The sequence below is a fragment of the Pocillopora verrucosa genome, chromosome 11 (assembly GCF_036669915.1).
Source record: "Pocillopora verrucosa isolate sample1 chromosome 11, ASM3666991v2, whole genome shotgun sequence".
NCBI lineage: Eukaryota > Metazoa > Cnidaria > Anthozoa > Scleractinia > Pocilloporidae > Pocillopora > Pocillopora verrucosa.
The window spans coordinates 6,337,896-6,357,369 of record NC_089322.1 but is presented as its reverse complement, the minus strand read 5'-3'; the positions used below and the strand labels follow the sequence as shown (position 1 = coordinate 6,357,369).

The following is a 19,474-nucleotide window of genomic DNA, read 5'->3' as shown; positions in this document are numbered from 1 at the left end:
ACTAATTTTGATTCCCTTTGTTGCGGTTTGTCGTCAATTATCTGCCGTAGAAAAATGACACTTTGATGTGCATTGACCCATTGGTCAAGATTATTATTCAAAATTCTTTCGCCCGACAAAAGTGTACAAAATTTGTGGCTCTCTTGAGAGGGGGCTAATCCAGGCGACCATAATTTACAAGCAAAAAACTTCGAGAAATTTGAAATGGAAAAGGCAATACTTTTATAGCGTTCATCAAATGACTATGGCGTCATACCAACGGGCCATTTCTCTTGATTCGCTTAAGTAACGTAGACAGGTTTCTGGGTTGAGTCAATTGAGAGAAGATAATCTATTTTCTCTTAAAAATCTTGTCAAAATTTCAACCAGACAAGAAACAAAAATTGCTCATACGCAACACGCCTTCAACTCGTAAACAGGAACACGAAAGTGCAACCAGTGTGTTACGTATTGTGACCCTAACAAATAATAATTCAATAACATTGCGTTTTTTCAAATGGCGTCCATTACCGCAAATTTCACATTTCTGGGCTGATTCGTTAAGTGTAAGCAGAGCTGTTTTGTCCGAGGTAGGTAAAAAAGTTACAACAGTGGGAAAGCAAAGCACATCAGCTCCCCCCAGTCCTTAAAGCAATATTTTGAGAAATTCTCGAATCGGCAGGAGTGGGTTGTGGGGAGAGAGGCACGGGGTTTAATTGCAAACGTTCCATATTCCCTCTCTGAATACAAAGCAGAGAAAAGACAACGTCAAGAAAATACTCAATTTAGCGATTTTCTAACCGCAGTCCTTTCAAGTAATTGGAGTAAGCTCTTGAAAAGAGGTCAAACCATATTTGCTTGTCCTCTTCTAGAATGTTCTAATCAAAGTCTTTCTTTAGAATTGCATTGAAACAGTTCTGGAAGCAAACAAGGAAAAATTTTCAAATTGAGAATCTTTCACCGGAGGATAAACTTTCAAACGAACAACTCGGTATAAAGTTTACAATCTTCAACAGTAAAACATAACTAACAATTTCTTCGTCAAAATGTACAGCCAACTGAGAGCGTATAAGGCTACAAAATTGGGGGAAAATGTTTATGGACAACTATAAATTTGAAAAAGATCTCTAATCGACTGCGGAGTTGTTTTTGACAGATAATTTCTACGCTCTTCTTTTAGACAACATACATTCGCAAAACTTCCCCAACATCAAAACATACGCAATGACTAAATCGACAAGAAAGTTCGTGATCCTTGATCAGTCTCGAGATCGAAGACTAGTACTGCATTTCTTGCTGTTGTTTGAAAACAGGTGGATGTTTCGTTTCAGTTTCATGATGAGCAAGTCCTGGCCCGCTACAGAAACAGCTAAATTACACTTTAATACAATGTCCTTACCAGTGAGGCTAATTTCAGTGCCTTAAGGAACAAATAAGGCTGGTAAATGCTACCGTTGGTCTTTCGATCTTGTCACTGCCGCTGTGGATCGTGCTGGCCTGGCTCGAACGAAAAAGACTCTTAGCCTTTTGCTTGCGATCCAAACGTCCCGATCTGTACATCAGAGGGGAAAACAAAGCGAATTAAACGATATTACTTTATCTGATATTGTGCCGTTGTCCTTAAAGCAAGGGATAATTTTCACACCAAAGATTGTGCAGCTTTCACGAAATCGTAGCGGGGATAGTATGCGTTTTACTTTGTGCTTTTTCAAGCATTATTGTCCAACTAAACGAAGCAGGTCTACCGTTTGCTTGACACACGCAGCATATCAGATAATAAATTCATAAAGTGTATCAAATAACGTCACTTTTAAAATTTTCACTAATCTAAAGTGACGATAGTAGAAATTCCCGTGCAATTTCACCTTTTCGCTAAACCAGTTTTCTCAGGCTCCTTCTCCTCCAGGGTATGCCCTATCAATATAAATATTCTAGAATGTATGCATGTTGATTTTCCGTTTGAAACGAGTTGTATCTGCTCCACATAACTTTCATGTAAGTGAATTGAGGTACACTTACCGTTGTTAAAGTTTTAGAAACCTTTCAGTGAGGTATGCATACTTCATTTGCGATAAAGAACATTGGCCGCTTTCTGTAGTCAACAAAACACTCGAAGAACTCGAAAGCGAAAGCTAATCTGGCGTTGTCGCAATGCATATTATTCACATCCCTAAATAGCTGCGCCCTGCTGGTATTATATCAATTGTTTTACTGACAACTATTGAATTCGCTTGGGCCTCATCATTGGTCAAGTTTTTGCCCCCAGCAAAATAACACAGCAATGTGCCTTGACTTGTTGATCTTCACTTAGTTTTTAAAGCTAATTCGCTCTTCAAAAGTTGGTAAAAAATTCCTCGCAATAGACATCATTTCACATTGCTCACATAAATGAAAAGTAGATACTTGGTTAATTGTCCAAAAACCGTTAGATGTTTCGTTTCAGTTTGAAAATTAACAAGTCCTGGCCTGCAACAGAGACATCTTAATTACACTATAACACAATGTACTTACCAGTAAGGCTAATTTCAGCGCCTTGAGGCTGAATAAGGCTGATCAAATGCTATCGTTTTTCTTTCGACCTTTTAACTGCCGCTGTGGATCGTGATGGCTTGGCTCGCACGAGGAAGACTCCTAGCTGTTTCCTTGCAATCCAAACGTCCCGATCTGCGCATCATAGGTGAAAAGAAGCGCATTAAATGATAATACTATATCTAATATTGTACCGTTGTTCTTAAAACAATGGATAATATTTTTTCACAAAAAATTCTGCAGCTTTAACCAAATCGTAGCGGGGGTAATCTGCTTTCTGCTTTTTGCTTTTTTTCAGCATTATTAACTAACTAAACATAGCAGTTCTCTCATTTGTTTGACACACTCAGGATAACGGAGTATAAAATCATAAAGTGTATCAAATAACGTCACTTTTAATAATATTTTCACCAATCGAAAGTAGCGATAGTAGAAATCGCAGTGTATGCAATTACACCTTTTCGCCAAACCTGATTTATTAAACTCCTTCTCCTTCAGCGTGTATCTTATCAACATGAATATTCTAGAATGTATCTTTGTTTATTCTCACAAAAATTATAGTACACAACTTTCATGTTAGTGAATTAAAGTACACTTACAGTTTTCAGAGTTTTAGAAACCTTTTAATGAGGTAGCAGTACTTCATTTGCGAAAAAGAACATAGGCTGCTGTCTGTATTCAACAAAACACTCGAGGAATTCGAAAGCGAACGTTTATCTGGCTTCGTCGTAGAGCACATTAATCAGGTCCCTAAATAGCTGCAGCCTGAGGGTACTATGCATTTTATTCGAATGAAAACTAATTTTTATTCCCTTTGTTGCGGTTTGTCGTCAATTATCTTCCGTAGAAAAATGACACTTTGATGTGCATTGACCCATTGGTCAAGATTATTATTCAAAATTCTTTCGCCCTACAAAATTTGTGGCTCTCTTGAGAGGGGGCTAATCCAGGCGACCATAATTTACAAGCAAAAAACTTCGAGAAATTTGAAATGGAAAAGACAATACTTTTATAGCGTTGATCAAATGAATATGGCGTCATACCAACGGGCCATTTCTCTTGATTCGCTTAAGTAACGTAGACAGGTTTCTGGGTTGAGTCAATTGAGAGAAGATAATCTATTTTCTCTTAAAAATCTTGTCAAAATTTCAACAAGACAAGAAACAAAAATTGCTCATACGCAACACTCCTTCAACTCGTAAACAGGAACATGAAAGTGCAACCAGCGTGTTACGTACTGTGACCCTAACAAATAATAATCCAATGACATTGCGTCTTTTTGAATGGCGTCCATAACCGCAAACTTCACATTTCTGGGCTGATTCGTCAAGTGTAAGCAGAGCTGTTTAGTCCGGGGTAGGCAAAAAAGTTACAAAGTGGGAAAGCAAAGCACATCAGCTCCCCCACGGTCCTTGAAGCAATATTTTATTGCTAAAAGTATAATAAAAGTAATAAAATATTGTGGAGAGAGGGGCACGGGGTTTAATTGCAAACATTCCACATTCCCTCTCTGAATACAAAGCAGACAAAAGACAACGTCAAGAAAATACTCAATTTGGCGATTTTCTAACCGCAGTCCTTTCAAGTAATTGGAGAAAGCTCTTGAAAAGAGGTCAACCATATTTGCATGTCCTCTTCTAGAATGTTCTAATCAAAGTCTTTTTTTAGAATTGCATTGAAACAGTTCTGAGAGCAAACAAGCAAAAATTTCCAAATTGAGAATCTTTCACCGGAGGATAAACTTTCAAACGAACAGTTCGGTATAAAGTTTACAATCTTCAACAGTAAAACATAACTAACAATTTCTTCGTCAAAATGCACCGCCAACTAAGAGCGTATAAGGCTACAAAATTGGGGGAAAATGTTTATAGACAACGATAAATTCGAAAAAGATCTGTAATCAGCTGCAGAGTTGTTTTTGACAGATTATTTCTACGCTGTTCTTTTAGACAACATACATTCGCAAAACTTCCCCAACATCAAAACATACGCAATGACTAAATCGACAAGAAAGTTCGTGATCCTTTATCAGTCTCAAGATCGAAGACTAGTACTGCATTTCTCGCTGTTGTTTGAAAACAGGTGGATATTTCGTTTCAGTTTCATGATGAGCAAGTCCTGGCCCACCACAGAAACAGCTAAATTACACTATAATACAATGTCCTTACCAGTGAGGCTAATTTCAGTGCCTTGAGGAACAACTAAGGCTGATAAATGCTGTCGTTGGTCTTTCGGCCTTTTTACTGCTGCTGTGAATCGTGCTGGCCTGGCTCGCACTAAAAAGACTCTTAGCCTTTTGCTTGCGATCCAAACGTCCCGATCTCTACATCAGAGGAGAAAACAAAGCGAATTAAACGATATTACTTTATCTGATATTGTGCCGTTGTCCTTAAAGCAAGGGATAATTTTCACACCAAAGATTGTGCAGCTTTCACGAAATCGTTGCGGGGATAGTAAGCGTTTTACTTTTTGCTTTTTTCAGCATTATTGTCCAACTAAACGAAGCAGGTTTACCGTTTATTTGACACACGCAGCATATCAGATAATAAAGTCATAAAGTGTATCAAATAACGTCAATTTTAAACTTTTCACTAATCTAAAGTGACGATAGTAGAAATTCCCGTGCAATTTCACCTTTTCGCTAAACCAGTTTTCTCAGGCTCCTTCTCCTCCAGGGTATGCCCTATCAATATAAATATTCTAGAATGTATGTTTGTTGATTTTCCGTTTGAAACGAGTTGTATCTGCTCCACATAACTCTCATGTAAGTGAATTGAGGTACACTTACCGTTGTTAAAGTTTTAGAAACCTTTCAGTGAGGTATGCATACTTCATTTGCGATAAAGAACATTGGCCGCTTTCTGTAGTCAACAAAACACTCGAAGAACTCGAAAGCGAAAGCTAATCTGGCGTTGTCGCGATGCATATTATTCACATCCCTAAATAGCTGCGCCCTGCTGGTATTATATCAATTGTTTTACTGACAACTATTGAATTCGCTTGGGCCACATCACTGGTCAAGTTTTAGCCCCCAGCAAAATAACACAGCAATGTGCCTTGACTTGTTGATCTTCATTTAGTTTTTAAAGCTAATTCGCTCTTCAACAGTTGGTAAAAAATTCCTCGCAATAGACATCATTTCACATTGCTCACATAAATGAAAAGTAGATACTTGGTTGTCCGAAAGCCGTTAGATGTTTCGTTTCAGTTTCAAAATTAGCAAGTCCTGGCCCGCAACAGAAACATCTAAATTACACTATAACACAATGTACTTACCAGTATGGCTAATTTCAGCGCCTTGAGACTGAATAAGGCTGATCAAATGCTATCGTTTTTCTTTCGACCTTTTAACTGCCGCTGTGGATCGTGATGGCTTGGTTCGCACGAGGAAGACTCCTAGCTGTTTCCTTGCAATCCAAACGTCCCGATCTGTGCATCATAGGTGAAAAGAAGCGCATCAAACGATAATACTTTATCGAATATTGTGCCGTTGTCCTTAAAACAACGGATAATATATTTCACAAAAAATTCTGGAGCTTTAACCAAATCGTAGCGGGGGTAATCTGCTTTCTGCTTTTTGCTTTTTTTCAGCATTATTATCTAACTAAACATAGCAGTTCTCTCATTCGTTTGACACACTCAGGATATCGGAGGATGAAATCATAAAGTGTATCAAATAACGTCACTTTTAATAATATTTTCACCAATCGAAAGTAGCGATAGTAGAAATCGCAGTGTATGCAATTACGTCTTTTCGCCAAACCTGATTTATTAAACTCCTTCTCCTTCAGCGTGTATCGTATCAACATGAATATTCTAGAATATTTCTTTGTTTATTTTCACAAACATTATAGCACACATAACTTTCATGTAAGTGAATTAAAGTACACTGACAGTTTTCAGAGTTTTAGAAAACTTTTAATGAGGTAGCAGTACTTCATTTGCGAAAAAGAACATAGGCTGCTGTCTGTATTCAACAAAACATTCGAGGAACTCGAAAGCGAACGTTTATCTGCCTTCGTCGTAGAGCACATTAATCAGGTCCCTAAATAGCTGCAGCCTAAGAGTGCTATGCATTTTATTTGACTGAAAACTAATTTTGATTCCCTTTGTTGCGGTTTGTCGTCAATTATCTGCCGTAGAAAAATGACACTTTGATGTGCATTGACCCATTGGTCAAGATTATTATTCAAACTTCTTTCGCCCTACAAAAGTGTACAAAATTTGTGGCTCTCTTGAGAGGGGGCTAATCCAGGCGACCATAATTTACAAGCAAAAAACTTCGAGAAATTTGAAATGGAAAAGACAATACTTTTATAGCGTTGATCAAATGAATATGACGTCATACCAACGTGCCATTTCTCTTGATTCGCTTAAGTAACGTAGAAAGGTTTCTGGGTTGAGTTAATTGAGAGAAGATAATCTATTTTCTCTTAAAAATCTTGTCAAAATTTCAACAAGACAAGAAACACAAATTGCTCATACGCAACACGCCTTCAACTCGTAAACAGGAACACGAAAGTGCAACCAGTGTGTTACGTATTGCGACCCTAACAAATAATAATCCAATAACATTACGTTTTTTCAAATGGCGTCCATTACTGCAAATTTCACATTTCTGGGCTGATTTGTTAAGTGTAAGCAGAGCTGTTTAGTCCGAGGTAGGTAAAAAAGTTACAAAGTGGGAAAGCAAAGCACATCAGCTCCCCCCGGTCCTTAAAGCAATATTTTGAGAAATTCTTGAATCGGCAGGAGTGGGTTGTGGGGAGAGAGGCACGGGGTTTAATTGCAAACATTCCACATTCCCTCTCTGAATACAAAGCAGACAAAAGACAACATCAAGAAAATACTCAATTTAGCGATTTTCTAACCGCAGTCCTTTCAAGTAATTGCAGTAAGCTCTTGAAAAGAGGTCAACCATATTTGCTTGTCCTCTTCTAGAATGTTCTAATCAAAGTCTTTCTTTAGAATTGCATTGAAACAGTTCTGGGAGGAAACAAGGAAAATTTTCCAAATTAAGAATCTTTCACCGGAGGATAAACTTTCAAACGAACAACTCGGTATAAAGTTTACAATCTTCAACAGTAAAACATAACTAACAATTTCTTCGTCAAAATGTACAGCCAACTAAGAGCGTATAAGGCTACAAAATTGGGGGAAAATGTTTATGGACAACGATAAATTCGAAAAAGATCTGTAATCGACTGCGGAGTTGTTTTTGACAGATTATTTCTACGCTGTTCTTTTAGACAACATACATTCGCAAAACTTCCCCAACATCAAAACATACGCAATGACTAAATCGACAAGAAAGTTCGTGATCCTTTATCAGTCTCGAGATCGAAGACTAGTACTGGATTTCTTGCTGTTGTTTGAAAACAGGTGGATGTTTCGTTTCAGTTTCATGATGAGCAAGTCCTGGCCCGCCACAGAAACAGCTGAATTACACAATAATACAATGTCCTTACCAGTGAGGCTAATTTCAGTGCCTTGAGGAACAACTAAGGCTGGTAAATGCTATCGTTGGTCTTTCGATCTTTTCACTGCCGCTGTGGATCGTGCTGGCCTGGCTCGAACGAAAAAGACTCTTAGCCTTTTGCTTGCGATCCAAACGTCCTGATCTGTACATCAGAGGGGAAAACAAAGCGAATTAAACGATATTACTTTATCTGATATTGTGCCGTTGTCCTTAAAGCAAGGGATAATTTTCACACCAAAGATTGTGCAGCTTTCACGAAATCGTAGCGGGGATAGTATGCGTTTTACTTTGTGCTTTTTTCAGCATTATTGTCCAACTAAACGAAGCAGGTCTACCGTTTATTTGACACACGCAGCATATCAAAAAATAAAATCATAAAGTGTATCAATTAACGTCACTTTTAAAATTTTCACTAATCTAAAGTGACGATAGTAGAAATTCCCGTGCAATTTCACCTTTTCGCTAAACCAGTTTTCTCAGGCTCCTTCTCCTCCAGGGTATGCCCTATCAATATAAATATTCTAGAATGTATGTTTGTTGATTTTCCGTTTGAAACGAGTTGTATCTGCTCCACATAACTCTCATGTAAGTGAATTGAGGTACACTTACCGTTGTTAAAGTTTTAGAAACCTTTCAGTGAGGTATGCATACTTCATTTGCGATAAAGAACATTGGCCGCTTTCTGTAGTCAACAAAACACTCGAAGAACTCGAAAGCGAAAGCTAATCTGGCGTTGTCGCGATGCATATTATTCACATCCCTAAATAGCTGCGCCCTGCTGGTATTATATCAATTGTTTTACTGACAACTATTGAATTCGCTTGGGCCACATCACTGGTCAAGTTTTAGCCCCCAGCAAAATAACACAGCAATGTGCCTTGACTTGCTGATGTTCATTTAGTTTTAATAGCTAATTCGCTCTTCAACAGTTGGTAAAAAATTCCTCGCAATAGACATCATTTCACATTGCTCACATAAATGAAAAGTAGATACTTGGTTGTCCAAAAGCCGTTAGATGTTTCGTTTCAGTTTCAAAATAAGCAAGTCCTGGCCCGCAACAGAAACATCTAAATTACACTATAACACAATGTACTTACCAGTAAGGCTAATTTCAGCGCCTTGAGACTGAATAAGGCTGATCAAATGCGATCGTTTTTCTTTCGACCTTTTAACTGCCGCTGTGGATCGTGATGGCTTGGCTCGCACGAGGAAGACTCCTAGCTGTTTCCTTGCAATCCAAACGTCCCGATCTGTGCATCAGAGGTGAAAAGAAGCGCATTAAACGATAATACTCTATCTAATATTGTGCCGTTGTCCTTAAAGCAATGGATAATATTTTTCACAAAAAATTCTGCAGCTTTAACCAAATCGTAGCGGGGGTAATCTGCTTTCTGCTTTTTGCTTTTTTTCAGCATTATTATCTAACTAAACATAGCAGTTCTCTCATTCGTTTGACACACTCAGGATATCGGAGAATAAAATCATAAAGTGTATCAAATAACGTCACTTTTAATAATATTTTCACCAATCGAAAGTAGCGATAGTAGAAATCGCAGTGTATGCAATTACACCTTTTCGCCAAACCTGATTTATTAAACTCCTTCTCCTTCAGCGTGTATCGTATCAACATGAATATTCTAGAATGTATCTTTGCTTATTTTCATAAACATTACACATAACCTTCATGTTAGTGAATTAAAGTACACTTACAGCTTTCAGAGTTTTAGAAACCTTTTAATGAGGTAGCAGTACTTCATTTGCGAAAAAGAACATAGGCTGCTGTCTGTATTCAACAAAACACTCGAGGAATTCGAAAGCGAACGTTTATCTGGCTTCTTCGTAGAGCACATTAATCAGGTCCCTAAATAGCTGCAGCCTGAGGGTACTATGCATTTTATTTGACTGAAAACTAATTTTGATTCCCTTTGTTGCGGTTTGTCGTCAATTATCTGCCGTAGAAAAATGACACTTTGATGTGCATTGACCCATTGGTCAAGATTATTATTCAAACTTCTTTCGCCCTACAAAAGTGTACAAAATTCGTGGCTCTCTTGAGAGGGGGCTAATCCAGGCGACCATAATTTACAAGCAAAAAACTTCGAGAAATTTGAAATGGAAAAGGCAATACTTTTATAGCGTTGATCAAATGAATATGGCGTCATACCAACGGGCCATTTCTCTTGATTCGCTTAAGTAACGGAGACAGGTTTCTGGGTTGAGTCAATTGAGAGAAGATAATCTATTTTCTCTTAAAAATCTTGTCAAAATTTCAACAAGACAAGAAACAAAAGTTGCTCATACGCAACATGCCTTCAACTCGTAAACAGGGACACGAAAGTGCAACCAGTGTGTTACGTATTGTAACCCTAACAAATAATAATCCAATAACATTGAGTTTTTTGAAATGGCGTCAAGAAAATACCCAATTTAGCGATTTTCTAACCGTATTCCTTTGAAGTAATTGGAGTAAGCTCTTGAAGAGAGGTCAACCATATTTGCTTCTTCTCTTCTAGAATGTTCTAATCAAAGTCTTTCTTTAGAATTGCATTGAAACAGTTCTGGGAGCAAACAAGGAAAAATTTCCAAATTGAGAATCTTTCACCGGAGGATAAACTTTCAAACGAACAGTTCGGTATAAAGTTTACAATCTTCAACAGTAAAACATAACTAACAATTTCTTCGTCAAAATGTACAGCCAACTAAGAGCGTATACGGCTACCAAATTAGGGGAGAATGTTTATGGACAACTATAAATTCGAAAAAGATCTGTAATCGACTGCGGAGTTGTTTTTGACAGATTATTTCTACGCTGTTCTTTTAGACAACATACATTCGCAAAACTTCCCCAACATCAAAACATACGCAATGACTAAATCGACAAGAAAGTTCGTGATCCTTTATCAGTCTCGAGATCGAAGACTAGTACTGCATTTCTTGCTGTTGTTTGAAAACAGGTGGATGTTTCGTTTCAGTTTCATGATGAGCAAGTCCCGCGACAGAAACAGCTAAATTACACTTTAATACAATGTCCTTACCAGTGAGGCTAATTTCAGTGCCTTGAGGAACAACTAAGGCTAGTAAATGCTATCGTTGGTCTTTCGGTCTTTTTACTGCTGCTGTGAATCGTGCTGGCCTGGCTCGCACTAAAACGACTCTTAGCCTTTTGCTTGCGATCCAAACGTCCCGATCTCTACATCAGAGGAGAAAACAAAGCGCATTAAACGATATTACTTTATCTGATATTGTGCCGTTGTCCTTAAAGCAAGGGATAATTTTCACACCAAAGATTGTGCAGCTTTCACGAAATCGTAGCGGGGATAGTATGCGTTTTACTTTTTGCTTTTTTCAGCATTATTGTCCAACTAAACGAAGCAGGTCTACCGTTTATTTGACACACGCAGCATATTAGAAAATAAAGTCATAAAGTGTATCAAATAACGTCACTTTTAACATCTCCACAAATCTAAAGTGACGATAGTAGAAATTCCCGTGCAATTTCACCTTTTCGCTAAACCAGTTTTCTCAGGCTCCTTCTCCTTCAGTGTGTGTCCTATCAATATTAATATTCTAGAATGTATGTTTGTTGATTTTCCGTCTGAAACGAGTTGTATCTGCTCCACATAACTTTCATGTAAGTGAATTGAGGTACACTTACTGTTGTTAAAGTTTTAGAAACCTTTCAGTGAGGTATGCATACTTCATTTGCAATAAAGAACATTGGCCGCTTTCTGCAGTCAACAAAACACTCGAAGAACTCGAAAGCGCAAGCTAATTTGGCGTTGTCGCAATGCATATTATTCACATCCCTAAATAGCTGCGCCCTGCTGGTATTATATCAATTGTTTTACTGACAACTATTGAATTCGCTTGGGCCTCATCATTGGTCAAGTTTTTGCCCCCAGCAAAACAACACAGCAATGTGCCTTGACTTGTTGATCTTCATTTAGTTTTTAAAGCTAATTCGCTCTTCAAAAGTTGGTAAAAAATTCCTTGCAATAGACATTATTTCACATTGCCCACATAAATGAAAAGTATATACTTGGTTGTCCAAAAGCCGTTAGATGTTTCGTTTCAGTTTCAAAATTAGCAAGTCCTGGCCCGCAACAGAAACATCTAAATTACACTATAACACAATGTACTTACCAGTAAGGCTAATTTCAGCGCCTTAGACTGAATAAGGCTCGATAAGACGATGATGAATAACCACAGTTTTTTTCGTACGAGATGAGATTTGTCAGTCAGCAAACGAAGAATCGTAAAACTTCCGTCCAGTTAAGAGACCATAGTTCTGCAAATGAACGAAGGACAAATTCCTAAATTGTTGTATGCAAAACGAAATTGACGTATAATTTGATAAATTATTATAACGAAGTTGAATTAAACTCGTTTAGAGAGCCGTTAAGGTTTGCAGTTTGAGTCTACGAGCAAGAATTTGTGGCAACATCCTTCATGGATCTTACACTGAGCTTTGATCTTGTTGCAATCAAACATTTGTTGGAATTTGCTTCTCAAATCTAGATTACAAGTGATTTACACTTACTTCTTTAACGATTTCTGTTTCTGTTTCTCTTTAAGGAACTGTTGAGGGAACACGTCGACGTTTTCAGTCAGCAAAATGACAAAGCACTGCTCAGAAGCAACCATGCACGAAAGTTCAACCAATTTGCATATCGCAGCATCTCTGATGACATTGTGATGACTTTTACGTCAGAAGCAGACAGATTTGCGCCTGATCTCATTAAAAAAGAATCCAGGCCACTCAAACAGCAGATGACAAAATTGTAGATAGGGGTAGGGTTAGGAAGAGGAGGATCATGGAAGGAAGTTTAGTCGTTTCGTGCCTAAAATTCTAGACAACCAGGGATATTAAAGGAAGAGTCATTCTTATAGCCTGGGTGGGCTGTAGGAAATTTGTTTTCTTAGGGGAGAGGGTGGGATCGCATGGGGGAACGGAAGGTCGTCGAAAGTCGTCTCTGACAGAGTTAAAAAGAGGACTACAGAAGATTGACTGTACATTAGGGGGATTAATAGAATACCACGGAGCTTCATGGAGGGAACAAGTAAATTTTATTGTTACAAAACCAAAATACTCCGCCCCACACGACTGGTGGGGAGTCACCAATTTCAAACCGCAAGAGCTTTGGTAGAGTTAAAACGACAATTAGCATCGTACATGGCCCATTCTAAGTTAAACAAATTATTACACTAGGAAAACAGTTTTCATCAGAATAATAAGTATATTCGCATTTAAGTCAACTGAAAACGTCAAGTTCTGCCTTTACAGGTAAAGCTATTCAACCAAAAACCTACCATCGCTATACCTAATACAAATTACAAAAGGTTTTTTAATACAAAGGAAATCAGTTTTTTGGTTGGTACTTTTCAGAGGATTGAAAAGGAAATTTTTTTATCCATGTCTGTTACTGCGAAAGTATGTAGAAAACTTTACATATTTGAAACCCATTCATGCAGATTTAATAAAAATATTATTTTATAAAAAGACGTGAAGAAATTAATTCACTCTTTAGTATTATGGTGATCTGCATGAAAAAGCATAAAGTTGAAAATTCACCTTGTTAAGTGTTTATTGAATGTTCTGGGGCCTTGATTCAAGGCTGGTAGCCTTCACAAAATCGAAAAATTACTTTCTGTCATCAAATATTTGCTAATTAAATTTCAAGTCATTGCTGGATTTTTGCCACCATTTCCAGCCAATTTACAATGGTAATAGGACTGAGTGGAGTCTAATTCCATCTGTTGTTATCATACACATGATTAACAAACTTAGAAAACCAAGAAGTAAGAGACCAACTTGTCAATCTGATGATAATCAATATGATTAGAGAAAGAATTGGACGACAAGAAGTCCTGTTACCAATTAATATTAATTGCTACAATTTCCGAAAATAGCAAATACATTTAGGTCAAATATCTCTGGTAGAGACAATGTCTAAAGTAAAAAATATGTCTCCATTTTGGAAATTCTTAATTTTTTTTGGATAAGTGGTTGTTGCTATGGTTATTGTGATTGACTCCGTGATTGGTGGATTTGGCTGAGTGGACTTGTATGATTCGTTGCTTCAACTGTCCAATTACAGGTGTCTGATTACAGCCAACTGTCCAATTACAGCTGTACAGAATGAGAAGTAAAAAATTAAAGCAGCTCATGCACCAATCACATTTGAAGAAGGCATAATGGTTGTGATTATTGCCTAAATAGCCTGTTCCAGACATTCAGTTGGTAAAACAAAGTGTGATAGTAAACAGAGCTATAATAGCAGAGAAGTGAAAAAACGAGGGAGGCTTAGGTTGAGTCACTTAATGAATCCCACCTGACCCAACCTCTCTTCCTGTTTCACTTTTCCACTCCAGTCTTCACTCCCTTTTACTAACTGAACGCCTGGAGTGAGCCAATGCCTGAAACGACCTTACATCATTTTAAAAATTATTTTTGTATTGTCTGTGTCAAATTAACATAATCTTATTTCATAACGAAGGTTAGCAATAAATTTTGGCCACCCAAATTTACAGTACCGTCTATTTTCTCTGCACTCATTGATTAAGAAGATTTTTTCATGTCATTCAATAGTTTGGCCAAAATGGCATAGATATCTCTTCCATTCTTTAACCGCCATTCAGCGTACTGGATAAGACTGGCTTGCATGCTCAACATCCTTTGCCTATTGTAACGGATCATCTATATTTAAATTTTAAAAAAAAACAAAAATTGAAATCAATCGAGTAAGCACATTGTCTACTGCAGTTAGAGCCAAATGACAATTTCTTTTTATGTGCCCCTAACAATTATCTATATCATCTGACATTTCTCCTCTGTTTACTACCCTGGCGCAAAGGATTCATTGTAAACCACGGAAAATGGTCGAAAATCAAATTGTTGATGAGCGATTTTGTCACTTTTAAACATGGCTTCTCAGAGGTTAATGGTACTTGCTCATCACTTTCGAGTTAGCCAGTCAGTGTGCACGAAAAACACTATTCACTTGTGTGGTATAAACTAATTTTTTGATATTCAGGTTTTAACATGAAAATGGCACAAATATTCATGTTATTGTTTGACATGTGTCTTACATGTAAACCAACAAAAGGGTGGTCTGCCTGTAAAACAAACCGAGAAATGCAACCAGGTAAGGGTGGCATGCAGAATTTTCCAGTATAACAGTAAGCTGAAACTCTAAGTAAAACAAAAAGCCTTTTTTATATCATTTTATTCACCTCTTTCTTTGCAGCTTCTGAAATTGAATTGTATGCTTCCTCTGCATCGTCTTTGGCTTTTTGAAGCTGAAAATAAAAAAAATGTGTAAAACAAGTTAGGATTCTTCAATTCTGGGGTTCACCATAATTATTCAGAAGCTCAACTTAAACTTTGAGTCTATTGCTAAGTGCAGCCTTATGTGAATCACGTGAAACAAAAACAAAAACAATCACCTGTAAAAAAATCAGGGAGAGGTGCAAAGCACATGTTTGTCAGAACCTTACCATTTCTTGGTTCTTGGGTTTGGCTTTTTCCAGTGCTTTTGTTGCGTTCTCATACTCAACTAGTTTACATGTACGACAGAAAAGCATCTCCTGCAGGGTAAGAGATGGACAAAACAAGTGCAGTAAACAGTTAAAATAATCATCTTGAGACAGCAAGAATAAATAACCAATTAAAAAAAGGGGTTTTCAAAGTTAGGGCACTGGAATTGTAATCCAGAAGTCCCACATTCCAGCTCATCTGTACTTGATGGTTCCAAATTCAATTATACCATGAAGCATTATATTGTAAATTTAAAAAAAACTCCCCAAGTCAGTTCATGATTCCATTCCACCATTCCAGTCTTTGTATGTAAGTTTTCCATCCCTTTTGCTTAGCAGTATGAAAATGAAATGTAAATTACTCCAAAGGGTGCTTTCTCAACAGATAACCTCTCTCTTGTGCTACATTCATGTAAATGCACTAATGCTTGCCAATGAATTGAAAAAATTGAATGCATTAGAGATAGAGGGGGTAGAACCCAGTGTTCTCATTCAAGACACAACCCACAAATCATTTGGGTTATGAGAAATAGATTGGTCAACAGTCTGGCTGATGACTTTTTGTTGTTGTTTGGTTTAGATGTGCAGTGATCCTGAGCTTTTCTCAGGCTGTGATAATTCTCTCATCCCACCCCACCCCAAAAGAAAATAGTCACCTCCTTTCCCCTTCCCTAACCCTGCCCACAAAAGGAAAGCCAGTATCCTTTAGAGAGTTAAATAAGATCTAAGTTTTCCAATACATATTTCACATACCTTAATTGGCAGCATCCATGTATCTGGAATAAAGTTCTAAAGTAAAACCTAATGTGTGGTCATCATTAGTGGACATAACATCCAGTGATTCCTAAGGAAAGGAGAAGACACACACACAATTAAGACAAAACAAATTAAACTCTTGGAATTGAAAATACTGCTAGCAACACTAGTTCCTGTCTAAAAATGTTATCATACCTTGACACCATTTAGTGCACTTGAAAAAGTCACCAAACTCCTGTAAAAGTAAAAAAAGCTTTTAAAATTAGCTTTTGGTTACACCCTGACATCAGAATGTATATTCTCAATACTGTTCTTGGTACATATTCTATTATACTGACAAGGAGAAGTTGTTCAACAATCAAGAGTTTCTTTGTTTTTTTCTATCATTTCCTTTATTCTCAAGAGGAGGAGAATTTAGATGCTGATCACTTCAACAAGAGAGGAAGACATAACTATCATGCTAAGGTCTTGATAGGTCTTGATTGCATCTTATTACCAGTTCTCATGATGGTTACAGTGAGTAGAGCTAGCATGTAAGATGTGGTAAAACAGTGGTTATTCACATGGGAAAAAAAATCTGCCAAACTATATGCCTGGCCCATCATTGCTTGTGTTGGAAGTTTGCCACCACAGGTTAATAATAGAAAGATCTGAAATAAATATTAAGTAATTATTACAAAATCATATCAATTAGCAATTTCAGACAAAGAACAACAAACCCTTTCAATTCCTTGGTACTATTATCATCACCAGTTGATGCTGTCATGATGCCAGAACTAAAATTATCCACTGCTAATGCAACATCTGAAATTCACAAAGAAATTCAAAGTTACCAAACTTACATATGTATCAATATGCCATCATGGTGAGATTGTCATAATCACACAGTATCATTTATTATCAAAATCAATCATATGTTTTGTAACATCCTGATACATTACAACACTGTATCATTGAATAATACTTCAAGTATGTCTTTGCCACCCTTATGTTGTTTTCACATGGATGTTCTTTAGATATCAATGTTTTGGCCACACTTTCTGAGATTTTTATGAGATTTGAAGTTGCAATTCATTATTTCAGCCTAAACAACCTTAATGCAGATAACACATTCCAGCAAATAAAACACTGCTACATACGTTGCTGACTGTGTACCATTTTGGTGAAGTTCTACAAAAAAACACACGTAGAAAAACATATATTTATTGAAGGAAATAATCTCAAAATTGTCAACTCTTACTTAGAAGCTAAAACCAAATCTGACTTTCCTCTAAAACCTTATTCTCATCATAGGTGCTGTTTGGCGCAAAACCAATTTACAGAATCATAACTTAATTGTTTATGTTTTTATTGACAATAAGACATTCTGGCTTTTCAACCACAGTTTCCAGCAGAGTTGGCACTTTGGAATTCCAGGTCTTTTTTTCCCTCATAAAAGACCCCTAAAGCAAACCAACAAGATGCATGTAAATGTAATCTATCCTACACCAACAAGTAGCTCAGGGTGCAGAATCCTAGCCCAGACTGACGTGGTGAGAGGGAAGCATTTACACAATCAACCCTTAAACTCCCATGCATGACCAAAACATTATTTCTCCTCACCACATCAATACAACACCAAGCAGGCAAGTGATGCTCTGATTGTTAGTTGATCCAAAACCAAATTCTCCAAACTAACATCATATGAATTGTGTGGCAGAAAGTGAAGGGAATTACTGAATCATAATGCACCCCTAGATAAATATTACAACTACTGATCCCATATGTCTCCTTGGTAAGTGGTGTGTACTCTTCCACAAAATCTCTTTTCTTCTGAAATTCTTCAACAAGATCCTAACCAAAAGGAATAACTTCTGGTTATTTTTATTTCTAGGAAGGCCAAGTCATTCTTGTCATGGTTAAATTCAAAAGCAAGTTAGGTCATCTTTGAGCAGGGCCTCATTTAAACCCTTTAACTCCCAAAAGTGATGAACATGTCACTTCTCCCTTTAATATCCATACATTATTCAGCAAACAGGTAATCAGAATACTCAGACTCATCAGGTTCAAGATATTACCCTGATTGAACTCCAAATTCTTGTAACTAATTTACAAGGAAATGTGTAGCAGCTACAGGGGAGAATTAATAATCAGATCTTGGGAGTTTAAAGGTTAATTGCACTTTGGCAAGAGTGTTTCTTTGCCTGCAGAAGAGAATGAGGCCTAGTAGAGCAACACAAGCTGTCGAGAGGCCTGTGAAGGGTTAACAGTGATAAGGGGGGACCAAGTAATCAGCAGCTTAACCCCTGAGAGTGACTGACATCTAATTTCTCCTTACCATATCCCCACTGAACCAAACATTAAGGCCAGGAGAATAAAGGAGCTGATCACAGACTAAAGAAGCTCTTGATTGTTAGACAAATTCTCCATGTCAGCATCTTAGGAAATGTCTAGAGAACAGTATGGAGAATATGCATACTGATGTTAGAGTGTGAAGGGTTAAAACACTGTCTCTCTGTATGCCATAATTAAAATTACAAAAATTCATATTTCCCAGCCCTGAATGAGACATACACTGTATGTAATTAAACAATAATCCAGTGATATCACAATTTTACTAAATAAAGACTTCTTAGATAAAAAATCAAAACAAAACAAAACAAAAAAACAAAAAAATCCTGGAACATTTTGTACCTTGTAACTATGATGCCTGAGATCATCCACAGCTCATGATATAGACTTGTCCTAAGACCCTTTTTCACTTTGCTTCTCACCACAAGCTATGTAATAAAAAAAGTGTTTATACCTTACACTGTAAGTGTATGAGCATGAGAGATGCCATTAAGCCACTGATCACTGAGTTGAAAAGAGATTAATTTCTCAGAGCAAGGAGTTTAATAATGATTATCAAACTTAGTTTTACCAAGTTGCAACAGACATTTTGTTACAAAAGAAATCCCCCAGGCATATACATACAATCAGCAAGAAAATTGTCAACACACTACCATTGAAATGGAAATATTCTGGAATAGCATACCAATTATATTCCTTATTTTCAACTCTTCTTCTCATGTACAATGTTTCTTTAATTGTTTTACACCATTCTACAACATTGACTGGTGGAAGAGGTTAGTGTTGCAGTGAATTGTAGTTCAATTTTCACTCCATTTCCACATAATTCCTTAGAGGTGGCTCAGTGGATGTTGTGTCAACTGA

At 37.1% G+C, this 19,474-nt stretch overlaps 2 protein-coding genes across 12 annotated transcripts in view; both read right to left on the bottom strand.

The window, feature by feature from the left end:
- Positions 1-12,628, bottom strand: part of LOC136284396 (uncharacterized) — a 31,043-nt gene extending 18,415 nt beyond the window's left edge. Inside the window, exons 1-10 of one of the 11 annotated variants that reach the window (XM_066174691.1) lie at positions 12,528-12,628; positions 12,131-12,275; positions 11,023-11,177; positions 9,085-9,237; positions 8,443-8,491; positions 7,977-8,129; positions 5,785-5,937; positions 4,677-4,831; positions 2,491-2,643; positions 1,379-1,531 (exon numbers count right to left, since the gene is read on the bottom strand). The gene's annotated coding sequence lies outside the window, so the exon portion shown is untranslated. Of the gene's footprint in view, positions 1-1,378; positions 1,532-1,998; positions 2,143-2,490; positions 2,644-4,676; positions 4,832-5,142; positions 5,192-5,296; positions 5,425-5,784; positions 5,938-7,976; positions 8,130-8,442; positions 8,492-8,596; positions 8,668-9,084; positions 9,238-9,697; positions 9,932-11,022; positions 11,178-11,488; positions 11,640-12,130; positions 12,276-12,527 lie in introns of those variants that run through there. The other 10 variants (XM_066174692.1, XM_066174693.1, XM_066174694.1 and 7 more) reach the window with 10 other exon arrangements.
- Positions 12,629-13,047: 419 nt separating this feature from the next.
- Positions 13,048-19,474, bottom strand: part of LOC136284401 (sorting nexin-6-like) — a 40,040-nt gene continuing 33,613 nt past the window's right edge. Inside the window, exons 10-12 of the mRNA XM_066174710.1 lie at positions 15,485-15,574; positions 15,221-15,286; positions 13,048-14,684 (exon numbers count right to left, since the gene is read on the bottom strand). Of these exons, the coding sequence (XP_066030807.1) occupies positions 14,547-14,684; positions 15,221-15,286; positions 15,485-15,574 (294 nt within the window). The 3' untranslated portion in view covers positions 13,048-14,546. The remainder of the gene's footprint in view (positions 14,685-15,220; positions 15,287-15,484; positions 15,575-19,474) is intronic.